The sequence below is a fragment of the Prionailurus viverrinus genome, chromosome E2 (genome assembly GCF_022837055.1).
Source record: "Prionailurus viverrinus isolate Anna chromosome E2, UM_Priviv_1.0, whole genome shotgun sequence".
Lineage (NCBI taxonomy): Eukaryota > Metazoa > Chordata > Mammalia > Carnivora > Felidae > Prionailurus > Prionailurus viverrinus.
This window is the reverse complement of record NC_062575.1, coordinates 37,011,555-37,037,635: the sequence shown is the minus strand read 5'-3', so window position 1 is coordinate 37,037,635 and position 26,081 is coordinate 37,011,555. Positions and strand designations below refer to the sequence as shown.

At 36.4% G+C, this 26,081-nt stretch overlaps 1 protein-coding gene across 16 annotated transcripts in view; it reads left to right on the top strand.

Moving 5' to 3' along the window:
• PHKB (phosphorylase kinase regulatory subunit beta) overlaps positions 1-26,081 on the top strand; it is a 262,064-nt gene that overhangs the window by 47,604 nt on the left and 188,379 nt on the right. For 15 of the 16 annotated variants that reach the window (XR_007147237.1, XM_047834570.1, XM_047834577.1 and 12 more), the window contains 4 exons: positions 2,100-2,238; positions 14,887-14,986; positions 19,666-19,773; positions 23,400-23,480. Coding sequence is in view for 15 of the 16 variants with exons in the window: in XM_047834570.1 (XP_047690526.1) it covers positions 2,100-2,238; positions 14,887-14,986; positions 19,666-19,773; positions 23,400-23,480 (428 nt within the window). In the remaining variant the exon portion in view is untranslated. Of the gene's footprint in view, positions 1-2,099; positions 2,239-14,886; positions 14,987-17,852; positions 17,914-19,665; positions 19,774-23,399; positions 23,481-26,081 lie in introns of those variants that run through there. The other variant, XM_047834574.1, reaches the window with a different exon arrangement.

The following is a 26,081-nucleotide window of genomic DNA, read 5'->3' as shown; positions in this document are numbered from 1 at the left end:
CTATAAAAGATTTTCAGCACATCATATCTGTCCCTTGAGTAATTTTAAAACTGTCATTAGTGTCCTCTGTGTCTTTTTACTCTCTTAAACATTACTAGATTTGAGAACTGGAGGCTGTTTCTTCATTACTACCTACATAAAGATTTTGTAAAAGTATTCCTTGCTTACTCATTTACCCATACATGGTTTCTAAGTAGTCCCAAACCTTTTGTATCTATTACTAATTCTTTGGGATACAAAAGATAATCTCAGGTTACTATTACTAATATTAAGTACCTGTTATATTTGTTGTTGTTTTGTTTTGCCAAGAACAGCCTGGCAAATTTTGCTTTTTAATGTGAGTAAGCAATTTTGAGATATGTATGCATGGGACTCCTCTTGGTTCATCAGACTGTAAGTTAGAAAAGCGTATTAATTTTTGCCAGTTTGCTTCTTGTGCCATTTATGTGGCCTTGTATGGCAAATAATATAAAATTTAATTTATTTATTTCCCTAAGATAAGGATTTTTTTTGTTGTTGCTGTTTGTTTTTTTTTTTTTTTTTTTTTTTTTTTTTTTTTTCAACATTTATTTATTTTTGGGACAGAGAGAGACAGAGCATGAATGGGGGAGGGGCAGAGAGAGAGGGAGACACAGAATCGGAAGCAGGCTCCAGGCCCTGAGCCATCAGCCCAGAGCCTGACGCGGGGCTCGAACTCACGGACCGCGAGATCGTGACCTGGCTGAAGTCGGACGCTTAACCGACTGCGCCACCCAGGCGCCCCTTGTTGTTGCTGTTTGTGTTAACCTCATATAAAACCTTAATTCATCTTATTTTAGTCAAAATTCTAGAATATGTTCTTATGTGGCCCTTTTTTTTTTTAAATTTTTTTTTTTCAACGTTTATTTATTTTTGGCACAGAGAGAGACAGAGCATGAACGGGGGAGGGGCAGAGAGAGAGGGAGACACAGAATCGGAAACAGGCTCCAGGCTCTGAGCCATCAGCCCAGAGCCCGACGCGGGGCTCGAACTCACGGACCGCGAGATCGTGACCTGGCTGAAGTCGGACGCTTAACCGACTGTGCCACCCAGGCGCCCCTTATGTGGCCCTTTTATTATCATTGTAGCCATAACTAGATGAAGAAATGTAAATACCTTTTTAAAGAAATGTCAGTTGTTTACTTGAGACTTTAAGGACCAATCCTTTCCTCTGGGAAAAATGATAAATACCCTGACATTCTAAAAGAAATGGTAATGCTAATGTCAGGTTTGTCTGAGAAAAAGAAGAAAGTTAATTCTTTAATCTCTGTGAAGGAGAAGAATGCTTTAGACCTTTGAAAAACTGTCCTAAAAGTAGTTGACATACGTCAATCTAGATTAGAGTAATTTAATGCATTTTGGTGAAAATCATTTATATTTAGGAATAAAATCACTTTTAGGAAATATAGTTTTAGTGTGTGTATTTTTATATTTTAGGATTCTTATAAAAGGTAATAAAACATTAATTCCAGACTTTTTTTTTAAGTAAAATGTTCTCAAAATAATTATTTACTTGTTTTCATGTCATATGAGAATGGGATTTGGTTTTGAAATGATAAACATATCTCTAGCCTGTATAGTATAATATGTAAAATGAATATATTCCTCAGAAGTCTAGGCACAAATTAGTCATCATGGAAAATAGGATTCTGGTTTATTTAGCAGTGGAACTGGCTTTGGATTTAGCCATTAATGCCACTCTATGTTGTACATTTGTTTTGTTTCCCTATTGAACTTCTGTTGAAAACAATAATAAAAAGATATTGATCTTTTTTTTCTGTATCTGATGTTACAACACTTACTGACATTAAGTATGATATGCTAAAAGCTTTTTAATTGCTAATTAGCTGAGTCCTATCCTCAAAAGTAGAAATATCCTTCCTGCAGAGTGGATTCCCACTTGTGCTGGAGTGACTTACATGAAGTAATTTCTGCATTCTAAAAAGTTGTATACTATTGGTAGGTTTAGGAACAACAGAATTATCAGCAGTAGGATGAGGAAACGAAAGAAGATTGAGATCTTCAGCCCAAGGGAAATGGATGGCTGTACAGTTCATTCTTTTTCTTATCTTCCATTCCAGTGAAGTCAACGTTGCTGCTATATCAAAGTCCAACCACAGGTCTCTTTCCCACTAAAACTTGTGGTGATGATCAGAAGGCAAAAATCCATGACAGTCTTTACTGTGCTGCTGGGGCCTGGGCTTTGGCTCTTGCATACAGGTAAGCTGGTGTGTGCTCTTCTAGTAACTGTAAGTCTGGATAATAGGGTTTTGTTGGCCCACGTTGAACTGAGCATCTATCTTTTGGCTTTGCTGATGACTCATTGTGTGTGATCTGTGACTGCTCAAGGCCTCTAAACAAATTTTAAGTTTTCCTAAGGATTTACACCAGACTAGTTCTAACAGTTTAATGACCTTGTGACCAAAATTTTTTTCAACTGTAGGTTTTTAAATCATCATTACTTTTTGGCAGAATTATCTGCTCATTCTCTTTGAGTTATTTGCTTTCAATCAGGATTAATTGTTGATTGAATTTTGCAGATGATAAAACTGGGGCCCAGGTAGTTAGCAGATTTTTCCAAAAATACACAACTTGTTAATGATAGAGCCAGGGCCAGGACACCCCCCACTGCACCCCACCCCACTCTAGTTTAGTATTTTTGCCCAATGCAATTCATGGAGATATTTATCACTTGTTAAATCTGGTTGTAAATCAAATAATTATTTTATAAAGTTAAAACAATCCCTTTACAATACAAAATATCTTCTTATTTTGTAATATATGGAAAAAATAAACAAAATTGATAAACCTCTAGCCAGGCTTCTCAAAAAGGAAAGGGAGATGACTGAAATAGATAAACACATGAATGAAAATGGAATTATTACAACCAATCCCTCAGAAATACAAGCAATTATCAGGGAATACTATGAAAAATTATATGCCAACAAACTGGACAACCTGGAAGAAATGGAAAAATTCCTAAGCACCCACACACTTCCAAAACTCAATCAGGAGGAAATAGAAAGCTTGAACAGACCCATAACTTGAATCAGTTATCAAAAATCTCCTAACAAATATGAGTCCAGGACCAGACGACTTCACAAGGGAATTCTACCAGACATTTAAAGCAGAGATAATACCTATTCTTCTCAAGCTGTTGCAAAAAATCGAAAGGGAAGGGAAACTTCCAGACTCATTCTATGAAGCCAGTATTACTTTGATTCCTAAACCAGAAAGACACCCAGCAAAAAAAGAGAACTACAGGCCAATATCCCTGATGAATATGGATGCAAAAATTCTCAATAAGATACTAGCAAATTGAATTCAACAACATATAAAAAGAATTATTCACCATGATCAAGTGGGATTCATTCCTGGGATGCAGGGCTGGTTCAACAATCGCAAACCAATGTGATACATCACATTAATAAAAGAAAAGAAATATATGATCCTCTCTATCGATGCAGAAAAAGCATTTTACAAAATCCAGCATCCTTTCTTAATAAAAGCCCTTGAGAAAGTCGGGATAGAAGGAACATACTTAAAAATCATAAAAGCCATTTATGAAAAGCCCACAGCTAATATCATCCTAAATGGGGAAAAACTGAGAGTTTTTGCCCTGAGGTCAGGAACAGGACAGGGATGTCCACTCTCATCGCTGTTGTTTAATATAGTGTTGGAAGTTCTAGCATCAGCAATCAAACAACAATAGGAAATCAAAGCCATCAAAATTGGCAATGATGATGTCAAGATTTCACTTTTTGCAGATGACATGATGTTATTAATGGAAAACACGATAGGCTCCACCAATAGTCTGCTAGATCTGATAACATGAATTCAGCAATGTCTCAGGATACAAAATCATTGTACAGAATACAGTTGCATTTTTTTTCAATATATGAAGTTTATTGTCAAATTGGTTTCCATACAACACCCAGTGCTCATCCCAAAAGGTGCCCTCCTCAATACCCATCACCCACCTTCCCCTCACTCCCACCCCCCATCAACCCAGAGTTTGTTCTCCATTTTTAAGAGTCTCTTATGCTTTGGCTCTCTTCCACTCTAACCTCTTTATTTTTCTTTCCTTCCCCTCCCCCATTGGTTTCTGTTAAGTTTCTCAGGATCCACATAAGAGTGAAACCATATGGTATCTGTCTTTCTTTGTATGGCTTATTTCACTTAGCACCACACTCTCCAGTTCTATCCACGTTGCTACAAAGGGCCATATTTCATTCTTTCTCATTGCCATGTAGTATTCCATTGTGTATATAAACCACAATTTCTTTATCCATTCATCAGTGGATGGACATTTAGGCTCTTTCCATAATTTGGCTATTGTTGAGAGTGCTGCTATAAACATTGGGGTACAAGTGGCCCTATGCATCAATACTCCTGTATCCCTTGGGTAAATTGCTAGCAGTGCTATTGCTGGGTTATAGGGTAGGTCTATTTTTAATTTTTTGAGGAACCTCCACACTGTTTTCCAGAGGGGCTGCACAAATTTGCATTCGCACCAACAGTGCAAAAGGGTTCCCGTTTCTCCACATCCTGTTCAGCTCTGTAGTCTCCTGATTTGTTCATTTTGGCCACTCTGACTGGCATGAGGTGATATCTGAGTGTGGTTTTGATTTGTATTTCCCTGATAAGGAGTGACGTTGAGCATCTTTTCATGTGCCTGTTGGCCATCCGGATGTCTTCTTTAGAGAAGTGTCTATTCATGTTTTCTGCCCATTTCTTCACTGGGTTATTTGTTTTTCGGATGTGGAGCTCTTTATACATTTTGGATACTAGCCCTTTGTCTGATATGTCATTTGCAAATATCTTTTCCCATTCCGTTGGTTGCCTTTTAGTTTTGTTGGTTGTTTCCTTTGCTGTGCAGAAGCTTTTTATCTTCATGCGGTCCCAGGAGTTCATTTTTGCTTTTAATTCCCTTGCCTTTGGGGATGTGTCAAGTAAAAAATTGCTATGGCTGAGGTTAGAGAGGTCTTTTCCTGCTTTCTCCTCTAGGGTTTTGATGGTTTCCTGTCTCACCTTTAGGTCCTTTATCCATTTTGAGTTTATTTTTGTGAATGGTGTGAGAAAGTGGTCTAGTTTCAATCTTCTGCATGTTGCTGTCCAGTTCTCCCAGCACCATTTGTTAAAGAGACTGTCTTTTTTCCACTGGATAGTCTTTCCTGCTTTGTCAAAGATTAGTTGGCCATACGTTTGTGGGTCTAGTTCTGGGGTTTCTATTCTATTCCATTGGTCTGTGTGTCTGTTTTTGTGCCAACACCATGCTGTCTTGATGATGACAGCTTTGTAGTGGAGGTTAAAGTCTGGGATTGTGATGCCTCCTGCTTTGGTCTTCTTCAGAATTACTTTGGCTATTCGGGGCCTTTTGTGGTTCCATATGAATTTTAGAATTGCTTGTTCTAGTTTTGAGAAGTATGCTGGTACACTTTTCATTGGGATTGCATTGAATGTGTAGATGGCTTTCGTAGTATTGACATTTTAACAATATTTATTCTTCCAATTATTGAGCACAGAATGGTTTCCATTTCTTTATGTCTTCTAAAATTTCCTTCTAAACCATTCCATAGTTTTCAGCATACAGATCTTTTACATCTTTGGTTAGATTTATCCCTAGGTATTTTATTCTTCTTGGTGCAATTGTGAATGGGATCAGTTTCTTTATTTGTCTTTCTGTTGCTTCATTATTAGTGTATAAGAATGCAAATGATTTCTGTACATGTTTTGTATCCTCCAACTTTGCTAAATTCATGTATCAGTTCTAGCAGGCTTTTGGTGGAGTCTATCGGATTTTCCATGTATAATATGTCATCTGCAAAAAGTGAAAGCTTAACTTCATCTTTGCCAATTTTGATGCCTTTGATTTCCTTTTGTTGTCTGATTGCTGATGCTAGAACTTCCAACACTATGTTAAACAACAGCGGTGAGAGTGGACATCCCTGTCATGTTCCTGATCTCAGGGAAAAAAGCTCTCAGTTTTTTCCCATTGAGGATGATGTTAGCTGTGGAGTTTTCATAAATGGCTTTTATGATGTTTAAGTATGTTCCTTCTATCCCGACTTTCTCAAGGGTTTTTATTAAGAAAGGGTGCTGAATTTTGTCAAAGGCATTTTCTGCATTGATGGACAGGATCATATGGTTCTTATCTTTTCTTTTATTAATGTGATGTATCACGTTGATTTGTGAATGTTGAATCAGCCCTGCATCCCAGGAATGAATCCCACTTGATCATGGTGAATAATTCTTTTTTTTTTTTTTTTTAATTTTTTTTTCAACGTTTATTTGTTTTTGGTAGAGAGAGAGACAGAGCATGAACGTGTGAGGGGCAGAGAGAGAGGGAGTCACAGAATCGGAAACAGGCTCCAGGCTCCGAGCCATCAGCCCAGAGCCCGACGCAGGGCTCGAACTCACGGACCGCGAGATCGTGACCTGGCTGAAGTTGGACGCTTAACCGCATGCGCCACCCAGGCGCCCCTATAATTCTTTTTATATGCTGTTGTATTCGTTATGCTAGTATCTTATTGAGAATTTTTGCATCCATATTCATCAGGGATATTGGCCTGTAGTTCTCTTTTTTTGCTGGGTGTCTTTCTGGTTTAGGAATCAAAGTAATGCTGGCTTCATAGAATGAGTCTGGAAGTTTTCCTTCCCTTTCTATTTTTTGGAATAGCCTGAGAAGGATAGGTATTATCTCTGCTTTAAACGTCTGGTAGAACTCCCCTGGGAAGCCATCTGGTCCTGGACTCTTATTTGTCGGGAGATTTTTGATGACTGATTCAATTTCTTTGCTGGTTATGGGTCTGTTCAAGCTTTCTATTTCCTCCTGATTGAGTTTTGGAAACTTGTGCTTGTTTAGAAATTTGTCCATTTCTTCCAAGTTGTCCAATTTGTTGGCGTATACTTTTTCATAGTATTCCCTGATAATTGCTTGTATCTCTGAGGGATTGATTGTAATAATTCCATTTTCATTCATGTGTTTATCTATTTCGGTCTTCTCCCTTTTCTTTTTTAGAAGCCTGGCTAGAGGTTTATCAATTTTGTCTATTTTTTCAAAAAACCAACTCTTCATTTCATTGATCTGCTCTACAGTTTTTTTAGATTCTGTGTCGTTTATTTCTGTTCTGATCTTTATTATTTCTCTTCGTCTGCTGGGTTTAGGCGGTCTTTGCTGTTCTGTTTCTATTTCCTTTAGGTGTGCTGTTAGATTTTGTATTTGGGATTTTTCTTGTTTCTTGAGATAGGCCTGGATTGCAATGTATTTTCCTCTCAGGACTGCCTTTTCTGCATCCCAAAGCGTTTGGATTGTTGTATTTTCATTTTCATTTGTTTCCATATATTTTTCAATTTCTTCTCTAATTGCCTGGTTGACCCATTCATTCTTTAGTAGGGTGTTCTTTTTTTTTTTTTTAATTTTTTTTCAACGTTTATTTATTTTTTGGGACAGGGAGAGACAGAGCATGAACGGGGGAGGGGCAGAGAGAGAGGGAGACACAGAATTAGAAACAGGCTCCAGGCTCTGAGCCATCAGCCCAGAGCCTGACGCGGGGCTCGAACTCACGGACCGTGAGATCGTGACCTGACTGAAGTCAGACGCTTAACCGACTGTGCCACCCAGGCGCCCATAGTCTGGTGTTCTTTAACCTCCTTACTTTTGGAGGTTTTCCAGAGTTTTTCCTCTGGTTGATTTCAAGCTTCACAGCATTGTGGTCTGAAAGTATGCATGGTACGATCTCAATTTTTGTATACTTATGAAGGTCTGTTTTGTGACCCAGTATGTGATCTATCTTGGAGAATGTTCCATGTGCACTTGAGAAGAAAGTATATTCTGTTGCTTTGGGATGCAGAGTTCTAAATATATCTGTCAAGTCCATCTGATCCAATGTATCATTCAGGGCCCTTGGTTCTTTATTGACCATGTGTCTAGATGATCTATCCATTTCTGTAAGTGGAGTGTTAAAGTCCCCTGCAATTACCACATTCTTATCAATAAGGTTGCTTATGTTTGTGATTGTTTTATATATTTGGGGGCACCTGTATTCGGCCCATAGACATTTATAATTGTTAGCTCTTCCTGATGGATAGACCCTGTGATTATTATATAATGCCCTTCTTCATCTCTTTTTACAGCCTTTAAAGTCTAGTTTGTCTGATATAAGTATGGCTACTCCAGCTTTCTTTAGACTTCCAGTGGCATGATAAATAGTTCCCATCCCCTCACTCTCACTCTGAAGGTGTCCTCAGGTCTAAAGCGAGTCTTTTGTGGACAGCAAATAGATGGTCTTGTTTCTTTATCCATTCTGATACCCTATGTCTTTTGGTTGTGGCATTTAGTCTATTTGCATTCAGTGTTATAGAAAGATATGGTTTTAGCGTCATTGTGATGTCCGTAGGTTTTATGCTTGTAGTGATGTCTCTGGTACTTTGTCTCACAGGATCCCCCTTAGGATCTCTTGTAGGGCTGGTTTAGTGGTGACGAATTCCTTTAGTTTTTGTTTGTTTGGGAATAACTTTATCTCTCCTTCTATTTTAAATGACAGACTTTCTCGAGAAAGGATTCTCGGCTGCATATTTTTTCTGTTCATCACATGGAAGATCTCCTGCCATTCTTTCTGGCAGCCAAGTTTCAGTAGAGAGATCAGTCACGAGTCTTATAGGTCTCCCTTTATATGTTACAGCACGTTTATCTCTAGCTGCTTTCAGAATTTTCTCTTTATCCTTGTATTTTGCCAGTTGCACTATGATATGTCATGCAGAAGATCAATTCAAGTTCCGTCTGAAGGGAGTTCTCTGTGCCTCTTGGATTTCAATGCCTTTTCCTTCCCCAGATCCGGGAAGTTCTCAGCTATTATTTCTTCAAGTACACCTTCAGCACCTTTCCCTTTCTCTTCCTCCTCTGGAATACCAATTACACGTATATTATTTCTCTTTAGTGCATCACTTAGTTCTCTAATTTTCCCGTCAAACTCCTGGATTTTTTTATCTCTCTTTTTCTCAGCTTCTTCTTTTTCTATAATTTTATCTTCTAGTTCTCCAATTGTCTTCTCTGCCTCTTCAATCCCAGCCGTAGTTGTCTACATTTTATTTTGCAGCTCATGGATAGCATTTTTAAGCTCCTCCCGGCTGTGCCTTAGTCCCTTGATCTGTAGCAAGAGATTCTCTGCTGTCCTGTATAGTGTTTTCAAGCCCAGCGATTAATTTTATGACTATTATACTAAATTCACTTTCTGTTATATTGTTTAAATCGTTTTTGATCAGTTCGTTAGCTGTCGTTATTTCCTGGACGTTTTTCTGATGGGAATTCTTCGGTTCATTTTGGACAGTCCCTGGAGTGTCGCGGGACTGCGGGGCACTTCCCCTGTGCTGTCTTGAGTAACTTGCATTGGTGGGCAGGCCGGAGTCACACCTGATGTCTGCCCCCAGCCCACTCCTGGGCTACAGTTAGATTGGTGTGTGCCTTCTCTTCCCCTCTCCTAGGGGCGGGATTCACTGTGGGTGGCAGCCTGTCTGGGCTGCTTGCACACTGCCAGGCTTGTGGTGCTGGGGATCTGGCGTATTAGCTGGGGTGAATCTGCAAGGTGCACAGGGGTGGGAGGGGCAGGCTCAGCTCGCTTTTCCATTGAAGATCCGCTTTGGGAGGGGCCCTGTGGCACTGGGAGGGGGTCAGACGCGGGAGGGATGGATCCGCAGAAGCACAGCATTGGCTGTTTGCGGGGTGCAAGCAAGTTCCCTGGCAGGACCTGGTTCCCTTTGGGATTTTGGCTGGGGAATGGCCATTGGAGATGGCGCTGGCGAGCACCTTTGTTCCCTGCCAAGCTGAGTTCTTTCGTCTTGGGCTCCTTGACTCTCCCTCCCATTGTCCTCCAGCCCTCCCGCTCTGTGAGTAGAGCTGTTAGCTTATAACCTTTCAGATGTCAAGTCCTGCTTGCTGTCGGAACACACTCCGTCCAGCCCCTCCGCTTTTGCAAGCCAGACTCTGGGGCTCTGCTTGGCCGGGGGGCCGCCCCTCTGCCCAGGCTCCCTCCCGCCAGTCCGTGGAGCGCACACCGCCTCGTCGCCCTTCCTACCCTCCTCTGTGGGCCTCTCGTCTGCGCTTGGCTCTGCAGACTCCATTCTGCTAGTCTTCTGGAGGTTTTCTGGGTTATTTAGGCAGCTGTAGGTGGAATCTAAGTGATCAGCAGGACGCATGGTGAGCCTAGCATCCTCCTATGCTGCCATCTTCCCAGGATGTCTTCATCAGTTGCATTTTTAACACTAATAATGAAGCAACAGAAAGACAAAGAAACTGATCCCATTCACAATTGCACCAAGAAGCATAAAATACCTAGGAATAAACCTATCCAAAGAAGTAAAAATGTGTGTGCTGAAAACTATAGAATGGTTTTGAGGAAAATTGAAGATGACATAAAGAAATGGAAACCATTCCGTGTTCAATAATTGGAAGAATAAATATTGTTAAAATGTCAATACTACCCAAAGCTATCTACACATTCAGTGCAATCCCAATCAAAATTGCACTAGGATTCTTCTCAAAACTAGAACAAGCAATCCTAAAATTCATATGGAACCACAAAAGGCCCCGAATAGCCAAAGTAATTTTGAAGAAGAAGACCAAAGCGGGAGGCATCACAATCCCAGACATTAGCCTCTACCAGAAAGCTGTTATCATCAAGACATCATGCTATTCGCCCAAAAACAGACACATAGACCAATGGAATAGAATAGAAACCCCAGAATTAGACCCATGAAAGTATGGCTAACTGATCTTTGACAAAGCAGGAAAGACTATCCAATGGAAAAAAGTCCGTCTCTTTAACAAATGGTGTTGGGAGAACCGGACAGCAACATGGAGAAGATGGAGAAGGATGAATCTAGACCCCCTTCTCACACCATTCACAAAAGTAAACTCAAAATGGATAAAGGACCTGAATGTGAGACAGGAACCCATCAAAACCCTAGAGGAGAAATAGGAGAAAACCTCTCTGACCTCAGCCGCAGTAATTTCTTACATGACATATCCCCAAAGGCAAGGGAATTAAAAGCAAAAATGAAATGTTGGGACCTCATGAAGATGAGAAGCTTGTGCACCGCCAAGGAAACAATCAACAGAACTAAAAGCAACCAACCGAGTGGGAAAAGATATTTGCAAATGACATATCAGACAAAGGGCTAGTATCCAAAATCTATAAAGAGCTTACCAAACTGCACACCCAAAAGACAAATAATCCAGTGAAGAAATGGGCAGAAGACATGAGTAGACACTTCTCTAAAGAGGACATCCAGATGGCCAACAAGCACATGAAATCATGCTCAATGTCGCTCCTCATCAGGGAAATACAAGTCAAAACCACACTCAGTTATCACTGCACACCAGTCAGAATGGCCAAAATGAACAAATCAGGAGACTATAGATGCTGGCGAGGATGTAGAGAAATGGGAACCCTCTTGCACTGTTGGTCGGAATGCAAACCGGTGCAGTCGCTCTCAAAACAGTGTGGATGTTTCTCAAAACAGTAAAAATAGATCTACCCTGTGACTCAGCAATAGCACTGCTAGGAATTTACCCAAGGGATACAGGAGTGCTGATGCATAGGGGCAATTGTACCCCAATGTTTATAGCAGCACTTTCAACAATAGCCTAATTAATGCAAAGAGGCTAAATGTCCATCAATTGATGAATGCATAAAGAAATTGTTGTTTATATACATATTGGAATACTACGTGGCAGTGAGAAAGAATGCAGTCTGGCCTTTTGTAGCAACGTGGAAGGAACTGGAGAGTGTTATGCTAAGTGAAGTAAGTTATACAGGGAAATACAGATACCATATGTTTTCACTCTTATGTGGATCCTGAGAAACTTAACAGGAGACCATGGGGTAGGGGGGAAAAAAAGCAGTTATAGAGGGAGGGAGCCAAAATACAAGAGACTCTTAAAAACTGAGAACAAACAGGGTTGATGGGGGTTGGGAGGGATGGGAATGTCGGTGATGGGTATTGAGGGGGGCACCAGTTGGAATGAGTACTGTGTGTTGTATGGAAACCAATTTGACAATAAATTTCATATTTTTAAAAATTAATTAATTAATTTAAAAAAATGTTTATGGTTTTGTGTCTCAGTAATTCATTTGGAGTTTATTTTTGTGTGCAGTGTAAGGAACTGGTCCAGTTTTATTCTTTTGCATGTAGCTCTTTAGTTTTCCTGGCACCATTTATTGAAGAGACTGCCTTTTCCCAATTACACATTATTACTTCCTTTGTTGTACATTAATCAACCATATAAGTGTGGGTTTATTTATTCATATGTGGAATTTAAGAAACCAAATAAATAAATGAACAAACAAAAAAGAGGCAAACAAAAAACCATACTTTTTTTAAAAATTTTTTTCAACGTTTTTTATTTATTTTTGGGACAGAGAGAGACAGTGCATGAACGGGGGAGGGGCAGAGAGAGAGGGAGACACAGATTCGGAAACAGGCTCCAGGCTCCGAGCCATCAGCCAAGAGCCTGACGCGGGGCTCGAGCTCACGGACTGCGAGATCGTGACCTGGCTGAAGTCGGACGCTTAACCAACTGCGCCACTCAGGCGCCCCAAAACCATACTCTTAAATGCAGGTAACAAACTGGTAGTTGCCAGAGAGTAGGTAGGTGAATGGGGGGGATAGGCGAAATAGATAAAGGAGATCAAGAATACACTTATCTTCAGGAATATTGAGTACCATATTGTTGACTCATTATATTATACACCTGAAATTAATATAACACTGTATGTTAATCATACTTCATTTAAAAAAAGAAAAAGGCAAAAATGTTAAATTAGTCAACGAAATAAACATGGCACTCAAATGCAATCTTTTATTGTATCCCACATTAGAAATAAATCCTAAAAGGTATATCTTGGGTATCTTTGGGTAAATTTGATATAGCATATATGTTAGATAATTTAGTAACAATATTAAATTCCTTGGGTGTGGTGATAATATTATGGTTTTGAAGGCAAATGTCCTTGTTTTTAGGACATGTTTTTGAAGTGTGTGATAAGTAAATTCACGGATTATTATTCTTCCATTTATTCATTTTTTAGAATTAAAAGTATTCATCAGATCATATTAAAACTTGAGTTTACCTCCACAGAGCTTATTAAGGAGAGTGGAATATTGCTAGATCCTGGTAGAAAATAAAGGAATTATTTCAGGTCATCATATTCACCTTAAATCTGTGAAAAGGTAATAAATGTATCCTGGCAGCCTAAATGTTTTTACTCAAATGCACCTGTTTTTGTTTGTTTGTTTGTTTGTTTGTTTGTTTTACTTTCTCAGTCAGAAGTGAAATATTCTTCTGGTTTCTACTTTATTTGGTGAAGAAAGGAGAAATAGGGGAACTTCATTAAAAGAGAAGAACTCTTCATAGTGGCTGATTTATTCTGGAATATTTTAGTTTTGGTTAAATGCTTATTAAAATTAGGGGCAGAAAATTATTTTAAAGACAATTTAATGGGGTGCCTGGTGGTTCTTTCAGTTAAGTATCTGACTCTTGACTTTGGCCCAGGTTGTGATCTCAGAGTTTGTGAGTTCGAGCCTTGCATTGAATGGGGCTGTCAGGGTGGAATCTCCTTGGGATTCTTTCTTTGCCTGGGTTTCTCTCTCTCTCTCTCTCTCAAAATAAATAAATAAACTTAAAAAAGACAATTTTAGAAAAACTTGAATTTTATTTTGTTTTATTTTTAGATGAGGTTGGAATTGCACACAGATTTCATTGACTTTATTCTACCCGAAGTATGCTCTTTCTCTTGTATGGTCCACTGTTACCTGTGCTATAATTTGCCTCTATTAAAACACTTGTGTTGGACATTAGACAGAAAAATAGATCATAGAGCAAAGTCATGGTAGTTTTACTACAGTACCTGCATTTGAGGAAGGAATGATATTCTAATAGCAACTTACTTTTGTCTGACATTGACAGTGCTATGTTAAAATGATAATTATTTTTTCTCATAGTGGTATATGAGATTCGCAGTTAGAATAGGAAGAAATTGTAGTCTACTTTTTAAGGAGATGGGTGATACTTTTTATCAAGGGAGGATGAATGCCAGATATTTTAGTTAAGATTCAGTGAAACAATAAATAAGTTACTTTCATTTTTCAGTCATGGTTAAGTGTCATCTACCTTTTGATCCATGGTAAAAAAGGAACCTAAAGTTAGAAGAATATCTTCACCTTGCTAAATAGTTACATTTTAACTGATTTTTTTCTTTTTAAATGCAAGAGATATAAACATTGGTCGATTGATTTTAAACTAAGACCCAAGAGTATAAAACTGCCCAAATACATCATGTGTCATACTGGATGTGTGTTTTTTTTAAAGGAATCTTTGACTAAAGTGCCCACCTTGACATTATTAAACACATGGTAGACCAAAGAACGCATGTGCCTACATTAATCTGTGTTGCCTTGAATCCAACCATTGTATAACCTAAAGGGATTGGTGTTAAAAATCGCCTCTACTCTGTAACAGCATATTAAAAAAAAAATCTTTTGGTTGGTTTTTCCAATTTAGAATATCCTTTAAAGTTTTAGTCGAGTCAGTGTAGAAATATTGTATGCTATTTTGAAGCAATTGGCTAACTTCCTTAAAAGAAGGAGAAATCAACACAAGTTTCATCATAGGACTTTTTTTTTTTTTTTTTTTTTTTTTATTGCAGCATTTCTACATCTGTTGGGAAAATGGAGTTTCACTGTTACAGAATTAGTAGATGTGGCCAGAACATAGGATTAGTCAGATAGTTAAATACTTAATTACTGGAAGCTCTGCTTCCTTTTCAAATGCATTTCCAATTTGTTTCATGAGTTATCTCTGTTACCCAGGCGCATTGATGATGACAAGGGAAGGACCCATGAGCTGGAGCACTCGGCTATAAAATGTATGAGAGGAATTCTCTACTGCTATATGCGTCAGGCCGATAAGGTAAAACACTGTAGTGTGGACTGGAATTCTCACATCGTTCTGAAGGATTAATTTAACCAGTATGGCAATAGCATCTTCTAAAGAAGAATGTACTTTCAAAAGGCAAATTCACATCCTAGAGCAGTCTAGATAGCTTAAAACAGCCCTGCCTTCCCAGCCCAGGGTTTGAAATACTGAAATTAAAGAAACACCGTAAGCAAGAAGTGACTGAGAATTGTTATTTAGGCTTTAATTTGTTTGTATGTTGGATCTGGTGTTTGCTTGATAAAGACTCAGTTTCTCAGGAACGTTACAATATCCATAATTGTAACCAATATATTACTTAAGAAAATTCTTATCCAAATCCTTTTGCACATGTGCTTGCCCTGGCTTAATTGAAGTTTAAAAATACTTCATTATTTACATGTAAAGAGGACAGGAATTTTTGGCTGAGAAAATAGCAGATTTTACAGGGATATTGTGGAAAGTAAAATAATATACATAAAAATCAGTAATTATAATAATTATTAAAATAATATACATAATAAAAAGTCTAAGATTCTATGCAAATATAAGATGATAATTCTCCTACTTACCTATATATCTGTGTCCCTGGGTCCATATACATCAGTGAGTATATGAGTCTCCAAGATCATCCCCAGGTTTGATGATTCAGTAGCAAAGATGTACATTAGTAATTATGAATGTTTTATGTTTTTATCACTTAATATTTTATGTTTTTATGTAAATATTACATTAAGTTTTTGTGATTGTATATTTTTTTAAGATCTGTATCTGAAGTCAAAACTGAAAAAAAATTATACTCTATCAGAATGTGGCAACAAGAAAATGTTAGTTGGCAGAAAAAGTAAATTTATTCACCAGCTCATAATAGAGACATGTAACAAACCTGTAATTGTCTACTGAGATTTGACTTTGCAAATCATTATTATAAAGATTTTTCAGTGCTTGAAATAAATCATATTGTCATACTTGACTTAAACTAGTATGTTATATATATTGAAGTAATTGTGATTAATTTTTTTTTCCTAAGTGTGGGAAGTTTACTGTTTATTTCACATTTATCATCTCATGAATGCCTAATGTCTGTGAATTAACTTTTTTCTCGAGGAAACATTGTGAGACCAGTGAATTTCATATGTTTATTAAGCAAGCTGACAGACTTAAATAAGTAATGTTTATCAAAAGGAAGGAAATGATGATAAAAAAGGGTCTTTGTGGCTTAACCAATTGTTAATATCCCTTTCTGAATATTACTCAACCTTATTAACCAATCTTCACAATTATGTGTTCTTTTGAATACAGCTTAAACTGCCTTGAATTTCTTAAATTATAAAGAATTAACATTTCTTTCCTTTATGTAGTTATGATGTTAGACAAAGTAAATGTGAGTTGCAAGAAGGTGTAGATTATATTAGGATTAGGTATGTATGCATACCACAAAATACAGGGTTTTACATATTTTAAAGCATTTTTATTGTTGTAATCTTTTCTGATCCCCATAACCTTCTAGAGTAGGAATGAAGGATATTTTCATAATTCACATGTGACTGTGAAGGACTGACTCAGATTTAACCACACATGCCCAGCTCACTGCCTGCTACCAAACCTTCACCTCATTGATGCCCACCATTTTCTTCATGATTCTGCAGCTGTAGAAATATGTAGTAGAATATTTAAAATATGTTTGCATATTTTAAAATGTGAAATATATATTTTTTGCCTTTTTTGTAAAACTAACGTGAAGTGTATTTATAGCAATAATTTTTTATTTGACTTTAAGGTTTATTTTCTTTGTCTTCTGAAGTAAAATCATGACATGCTTCCTGACACATTTTCTAAAAATACTACTGAAAAGATTTTAATTCATTATGCATTTGAATGAATAGAGTTGTCCTTGATTTGCAGAATGTAGAGCAATCTGATTTCTATTATTATCTTTCCACTTATCTTAATGCCTACTTAGTCATATTAGGAATTGTTTTTTACCTTTAAATGTTCATATTCTCTCATTTACTCTATTTTCTAATACCATCCCCACCCCCACCCCCACCCCCACCCCTGGGAGAAGTATTCAGAATTTTTCAAAATAAATTCAATTTGCTTTGAGTAGTTTGGAAGGCAAAGATTTCCTTTATAATGGGCTATGAATGTTTCTGTCCCTAGCTATCTATATAAAAAATTTGTCTAAAATGTTACTGAGTAGTTTCTAGTTTATTAAAAGTCATTAAAATTTTATAAAATTTATTCTTCCGGGATTTCCTTATGAGATGATATTCCCACCTAAATTCTGTGTTAGGTCTATAAATTAAGAATGGATGACAAATTACTCACCTTTTCATAAATGATAAGCTGTTCATTCACAATTATTTAAGTTTCCAGGAAAAATCTAAAAATACAAGTTGAGAAAACATTATTTTAGATTTTTTTGGTTTAGAAAAATTTGCCTTAATTATTCTTTATTTTTATTTTCCTTTCCAGGTGCCCAACATATAAAATACTGATTAATGTCCCCTGTTTTGTTTGTTTGTTTGTTTGTTTTTGTTTTTGTTTTGTTTTTTTACTGATTTCAAGAATAGTTCTCTACAATTCACGTATAATAATGCCTCATTAATTTTCAAAGCTTCTATAGTCTGGGTCTTCTTTTTTTCCCCTGGCACAGTGATTGAATATAAATTCTCATACTGGGTACTTGTGTAACTTGAAGACAAATGACAAACACTATGTTATCAACTGTAGCAATAACTTTTTTTTTTAATGTTTATTTACTTATTTTGAGAGAGAGAGAGAGCTCATACAAGCATGGGATGGGTAGAGACAGACGGAGAGAGAGAGAATCCCAAACAGTCTCCAAGCTGTCAGCGCAGAGCCCTTCACAGGGGTCAATCTCATGAACTGTTAAGACCATGACCTGAACTGAAATCAAGGTTTGGACACTTAAATGACTTACCCACCCCGGTGCCCTGTCGTAATAACTTTCTTAAACTGATAAAAACCTTATTCTTTTAGATCTTTATCAATAGGCAAAATGTATTTTATTTTAATTTAAGCATATTTTTGTCTGAGAGCCCAGAGTAATGTTCATCACTTTGAGATAATAATCATGGTAGTGTAAAAGGGGTGACTACATTGATTTCTATTTGTGTAGCCTAAGACTGTTGCCAGCAGTTTCAGATACTGAGAATGGATAGCCTTCTCATCTTCTTCTGTTAATACTGGATGTCTTGGTCATTTTATAGATAGAAGATATACATCTCTACCTTCATCCTCATCCTCTCATTCCTAACTATCTAATGGTAGGGCCTTGCTTTCATTTTCTTGACTTCAGTCATAAGGAAGGCTATGCATTTGTTTATGGGGTATTTGCAGGGCTCTTGAGGGTGTGCAAAAATATATTAGCCCTTTAGCACAGTAGTGTCCAGTGAACTTTCTGTGATGGTAGACATGCTCTGTATTACTGTGTTGAACTTTGAAGAAGCCACTAAGCACATACGGCTATTTGATATGTAGTCAGTGTAAATGAGGGACTGAATTTCTAAACTTTGTTTAATTGTAATTTAATTAGTTGCCTGTAGCTAGTAGCTCCATATCGGATAGTGTAACTTGTAGAAGCTTAAAGATAGTAAGAGTGTATAAAAAGAAGAAATTTTGAAGAATAAGCACCCTGATGTAGGAGTCCAAGGAAAGGAATTTGAGGTACAGTTCAGAAGGGACTTTATAAAAGAAGGTGTTTTTTGGAGATAGAGTTTTAAATATGAGAAGAAATTTGAAGGTGAGGAAGAGAATATAGCTCCATGTGCTTTCTTAGCCAAGTGAAACAAGACAAAGTCATAACCATGCAGATATTATCATCACATATCTTTTCAAGGAGGAAAAGCTTCACATATAGCTTTGTTATTCTATCCATTCTCTGTTTTTATTCATCTCATAATTTCAGGGGCTGGCATACTACTTGGCATATGATTGGTATCAGAAAATGTTTGCCGAATTGAATTGAACAAGCCCTAAAAAAGTAGATAGATTTTTTTTTTCCCTTGGAGTTTGTTAGGTCATTTAGCATTTACTTAGTATTCTAAAATGGTTAGATTTTATATGCAGTTGATAAGTACAGGTATGATCTATGTTCTCTTGGAATTGGTGCCTTGTAAGGAGAGTATATGTGGCAAAGGAAATAAAAAGAAAGGAGCATAGGTTACAATTTGTGATCCTTAGAGAAGGAAATAGCATTTGAAGTTTTGTACACCAACTGAATTAGAATGAGATTTGAAGCACTTTTTCATTGAGTATCATAGAAGCATTTTCAAATAGCAATACAGTGGGTTGTAATCACTGAAATTCTGTCCCACAGACTAAACCATTATTTGACTCTAAAATAAAATGATACAAAACGGTTGCAAAAGCCATTGCTACCACGTTAACAAGGTCCCTACTACACTTTATTTGCTATTTGTGAAATAATTAAATATTCAACAATCATGTTAACTATTAAAATTAGTAGTTATGAGTTTTTTTCTGTTTGCTTTCTTTAGAAAAAAATAACATTTCTGCTTTGCTCTGTCCTCTGCTTTTAAGCTATAGCTTTCATCATTAAAAAGTTTCATGAAAAATAATTTATAACTTCCAAAGTTGGATGAAAATGTGAGTTATGAGTACTATTTGAATTTTGTGTTTGATTCTAGGTCCAGCAGTTTAAGCAGGACCCACGCCCAGCAACCTGTCTTCACTCTGTTTTCAATGTGCATACGGGAGATGAGATCCTCTCCCATGAGGAATATGGCCATCTTCAGGTAAAAGGAGAAGACTACAGGTTTTCTTCTTCTCTGTGTGCACTCAGGTTGTAGAAGATTTTAGGGTATTTATAAATTTCATAAAGTAGATTTCATAAATTGTTTAAAATAAAAGTAGAAAACCAACCATAAAATGGAGAAGTGAAATGAAAACTGCCAGGGCTGAGTTAGTTATTGTGATTGAGCATTAAGTCAGACTGAGGTCTTGGTCTGCAAGCAAAAAAGGGCAAGTGGATGGTTTATAATATTATTACTGTCTAAAAGAAGGGCTCTCACAGTTCTTTCCATGACAAAAGCTTGCACTTATAAAATTTAGAAGTACTTCAACACGTAGGAACTAGGGAATAAAAGACAGTTGACAGTGATATAACAGCAAATCAGAAATTTTTGTTACATGACAGCTCATTTTTGATATGTCAACCTTCAACAAAGCTATAAACATACCCCTAAAATGTAATTCCAAAAGGCATTGCTGGAGTCTATAAATTTTGTCTTATATATTATATTAAAATTTATACCTAGGCTAACCATGCACTGTAGGATTTTGTTTTGTTTTCACTTTTTTTTTTCTCGTATCTGTGTACTCCTTTTAGCTGGACATCCTGTTGCCTTGTTTTTAGGTTATAAGTATTATATATGCTATTTATCTTTAATGAGTTTTCTTCCTGCTCATCATTTGATTCTGCTGTCTTTAGGACAGAATACTTATTATTCATATATTCCTTACTAAAATAAGAGTATGTCCTTTTTATAGTCCCTCTCTCTCTAGAGATCTGAAATGTCTTACTTTAGTATGACTTCTGTAGACATAGAAAGCACAGTGTCCCCATTTCTATGTGGCAGAAACTTACACTTATTTCTAACCAATTCCTTGGGGAATTATTAGTATTATATGTTGCTCAACCTTCTCCTTATAATTATAACATAATTAGGTTTTATGTACCTTTTGCTTTGACAAATATGTTTACTGTTTGAAATAGGATTTCCAGAAGATAATGGTTCATTTATTTTTGTATCCCAGAATTTAAGCTTAGTGCCTGGCTCATAGCAGATTTTAAATAAATGCTGGTCAACCTGTTATTTGGCTGTTTCTGTACAGTTTGCCACTTGATGATATTTTCTCACAGAAGCATCCCAGAAATGAGAGCAAAGAGCTCTTGGAAGTGTAGTTTGTAAATGGTTATCCATAGTGATGAAATTCCTTTGAAGTCATTTCTAATAGGCCAGTATCAGTGTTTACATGTAAGAAAATATTTGGGTAAACCTGGCAGTGGTTTGAAGCTCTTTTCCACCATGTTCTGAGAAGGGCCACTCAAAAGTTTATGTCAGTCTAAAAAACCTAAACCCAGAATCTTGTATCTTTCTGTCTGGCTTACTTGGACCTTGACAAGACCCTTACCCCCACTGGACTTTGAATGCTGAGAAGTCAGGAGACATCTAGGATAGTTCTGCTTCCTGAGAGAGCCACCTACTCTGCCAGGACCTGGTGGTGGTTTTAGGTAGTTTCAGTGAGCATCTTTGCTGCAAGAATTTTCACTGCATGTATTTTCACCGCATAACTAATTGGCTGTAAGGCAATTTTACTTTGAAAGATAAAATCACAAAAATAAAAGAGGGACATTAAAAAGGACATAATATAACATGAAAAACGAATGACAAAATTAAAAAGTCTTTTTTGTGAAATACCAAACGCTAAATGCATTTAAAATATGTATAGATTCATGGGAACATTGTGCAAATAACTGGTTTTACTTTTTGGATGTACCTGAGCATTTGTTTTCAAAATCTTTGGTTCAGAGTTAATACATCTTTCTTACTTATTGATTTTCTCCTCATTTGGCATTAATTTTTTTCATTATTCACGAAAATTCTTCCTTCACTGAGAGGGATATCAGTTTCCAAATACTAGGGTGCATATTTGTAATTGGTCTTTGCATTGCGTTGTGAAAGACATCTACCCTGTTGTTTGTTCTTGGCATCTTGTCACATGTTTATTCCTAGACATTTGATGGTTCTCTGGGAAATGTGGGTTCAAAACTCTGTGTCATTACATAGACCATTATGAGGTCTAAGATTTATATAATATAAAAAGTATGGAATACAAAAAGATGATTATGAAAATATAAGACATATAATATAAAAGTGGGAGTTTCACATCAATGGAGAAATAAAACCAAACTGTCAAATCAAACTGTCAACCAGTTATTTTTTTATCTTTTACAGCCAAATTGCCTCATGGCCATTTAGTTTAGTGGAGAAAATATACACACTGAAAATGTTTGCAGTAAAATGCTTGTGACAAAGATGTCTAAGGCAAAGATGATTGGGCAAAGATACCCAACACACCTGATAGCACAGGCATGCTTTGTCCAAGGCGTCTCAGACACAAATAATTTTCTGCCCCAGCTTTCTGTCAGTTCCTTGGTAAGGATTGGAGGAAAGTCAAGGAAGGTACAAGACACCAAAGCTGTGGGAGGGTCATAATCTTCTGGGTTAGAATCACATAAGGATAAAATTACAGTGTGCTTTCTCTTTGTTTTTAAATAATCATTTTCCTAGCTAATTTTTTACTGTTTCCTATATATGTATTTGTTTATTATATAACAGCTTTATTAAGAAACAATTCATATAACATACAATTCACCTATTTAAAGTGTACAATTCATTGGTTTTTATAATACAGAGTTGTATAACCACTATCATAGTCAATTTCAGAATATTCTCATTATCCCATAAAGAAATCTGTGCTCATTAGCAGTCACTCCCCATCTCCCCCAAAGCCCCCCGCCCTAGGCAATCACCAGTCTTTCTATTTCTATAAATACTCCTATTCTGTAAATTTCATATACATGGAATCATACAATATATGGTCTTTTGTGACTGGCTTCTTTAGCATATTTTCAAGGTTTGTCTTTGTTGTAGTGTTTATCTTTCACTAGTTGTTTACTTAAGACAATTTACACATCCCCTTCAGGATTTTTGTGAGAATCTTTTTTGTTAAAGTGGACATTATTGTCTTTATTTTCTTTTCTATCATATAATGTCTATCTTTAATAGACAGACTAAAAGAAAAAAGTAAGTCATTTGTTTATAAAACTCATTTGTTCATAAATATATTTTAAATTCTATGCTATACCATTGATTAAAATCAGTATGTCCCTGCAGTTGCTTACATCAATTGTGCATTCTCTGAGAATAAGACTGTTTTCAAGATTTGCTGCCTATTATTTATGGTGTACTGGCAAAGTCCTAATGTCTTACATGCCAAATAACTTTTTCATTTACATACATTTGAGATGAATTGACATTACATAGCTGCCTGTGGGGCAAAACTACTTCAAAGTAGGGTACATTAGATTCAGAATTTGAAAATAAATCTTCTAAAACAAATGTTACAGAAACAGTTGCTAACAGTTCTATTTGTGGCCATTTTCCTAATCAGATATTAACCATCACAGGGAATTTGAGGATTTTAGAGTTTTATATTCAAAGCTGGGATTTTATTAGGAACTAAAAAAAGAAATAGTTTTTGTTTGCCACTATTAGAGCAAATGACTTGTAATTTTAGCTCCTTCATAACATAGTCTTTCTGTTATTTCCTTTAACCTTTTAATATTGTTTTTCAGATAAATACAGTGTCACTCTATCTCCTTTACCTTGTGGAAATGATTTCCTCAGGACTCCAGATTATCTACAACACTGATGAGGTATGAATTTCCCAAATTCTAGTGGTAAATTTCATCTCTGAAAATATCTTTTTTCCTTTTCCTTTTTAAAACTTATTTTATAAATGACTTATTCATATAATCAGATATTGGATTTTGGATGTGGGATCAAGAATGTTTATATTTTCAATGCGAAGCACTCTAAAAATGAATGAAATATATGAAGATTGCAAAGCTTTACACCTATGAAGTCTCTGCTTCAGGTGATCTGAATGAAATATTAACTTGTTAACTTTCAGAAAATTTTAGTAACAGTGAAGGTAAAATAGCATTTGCAAATTTTCTTAGAGATTTTTTGTCTTTTTTTTTTCATATTTCTGCTTTTTGTAATCCATCTTTTTAAAAGTAAAAAGATACTTATATATTTTTTTTGTTGGAACCTCGGTAGGTTTCTTGATGTTTTTTTAAAAAATCAATACAATGTTCTTATTAGAAAATTTGAAAAGATGAAAAGCATCCCTTTCATAGGCACTAATGCTTGAACAGATGCACATGCTGACACATTTTGAAATATGCCACAGTGGGAGCAAAACGTTTTTATTGTTGAAATGGTACATAGAGTAAGACTCCATCAAAGAGCAGGTATGCTATATATACTTGTTATTATTTCTGTGCGATGATCCATTCAGGGAGAACAAATGTATTATAAAATTAACACCCCAGTCATCATGGGACTGCAGTGAGGGTGCTGTGAAATGGTATATGTAGTCCTGTCCTCCAGTAGTGTATAGTCTTTTACATCCTTCCAGTTGTGCTTTTTTAATAGTAAGGAGAGTCTATTTAGATGCTCAGATAAATAGTAAAGAAGTAATTAATAGTACCCACTTAACGGTTTCTTCTGTTTGATCTATCAAAGAATTACATGTTTTATTTCATCCAAATAGTTCTCAGTTTTTATAGTATTGTGAAATAGTGGTATTCAGAGATTTTGGGTTGGGGAAGGTGTGGAAGAGTCCTTTTTCAGACCAATTTAAGCAGCATCCTAAAACACAAAACAAATGGAAGAAGCTTGATTCTAAGGACAGAAGGGATCCCAGAACCAGCACATAGAGTTTTTCTAAGAAATTCCAAGATATCCATTATTAGAAGCAACAACTAACATCGAAAATTACAAGTGGCTTCCCAGTAATGTCACTGATAGTAGTGGTAAGATTGCCTTACTTAGTGGTAACATTGTTTTGTTTGGCAGTTTGTCTTAATTTTTAATTTTTAACATTTTATTTTTTGCTTTCTCCATAACTACCATAGTTCATTTTAAATCTTCAGTTATCAACTGACAGTTTTCAAAAGTGTGATACTGCTTTACCCTTTCCATTCTTTTTTATATGATTTGAATATACTTAAGCAATTTTGATATCTTCTTCTTAAGCTTTCTTTTATCTTTTTTTTCTTATTTTTTTCCTTACCCTTACAGTTTTTATTCAGTAGATATAAAATTTTTATGTAAAAAATTTCAATAGGCCTTTAACATGTGTACTTAAAATCCTAGAATAACAAAAACATGTTATTGAGGCTCACCATCTTTTTCCTTGAGTTTGTATGTACTGTGTCAGAAATTATATCAAGAAGCAATAAATGGTCCTGCATAGAATCTTTCAGAGAATGAAATTCCTTCTATCTAATCATTTCAGAGAAGTGAATCCTTTGTAAGATAGTACAACTTGGAACCATTTCTTTTTAATTGTAACCTATACCCCGAATGGCAGGTTTGTAGCCCTGCCTCTTTTCTTCATTCCCAACCACATCATATCTCAGGACAACCTATACATCTTTCTCTATTTACTGTCAAATTTTTAATTTACCCAAATCTTTATTTTTTTAGGATTGAAGACTACAGAGTTTACATACATACCCAACACACACACACACACAGACACATAATATACATACTGTCGACACTTTGGTTTATTTTAAAAAAATTTTTTGTGTGTTCATTTTTGAGAAAGAGAGAGAGTGTGAGCAGATGAGGGGCAGAGAGAGAGGGAGATACAATCTGAAGCAGTCTCCAATCTCTGAGCTGTCAGCACAGAGCCCGACATGGGATTCGAACTTGCAGACTGTGAGATCATGACCTGAGCTGAAGTCTGATGCTTAACCGACTGAGCTACCCAGGCGCCCCTATTTTTTAATGAATCATTTTCCTTAATTTAACAGCTTATCATCATATCTTTCCCGATTCTCTTGTTTTTATACACTTTGTACCCATATTGTATTTCCTTAAGGAAAAGGCCGTTGTCTTTTATTTTTAACGTTTATTTATTTATTTTTAAGAGAGAGAGACAGAGAGACACAGAACAAGCATAGGAAGGGCAGAGAGAGAGGGGGAGACACAGAATCCGAAGCAGGCTCCAGGTTCGAGCTGTCAGCACAGAGCCCGGTTCGGGACTCAAACTCACAAACTGGGAGATCATGACCTAAGCCTAAGTTGGACCTTAACCAATTGAGCCACCCAGGCGCCCCAAGGCCATTGTCTTAAGGGTATGCTTCTTACGGTGGTGTGTAAAATAGTGAGTTCCAGTGTTTGAGCTCATGAATCTTGCTGGGGAACATATTTCCTAAAGGCAGGAACATTAGCGTGTTTTC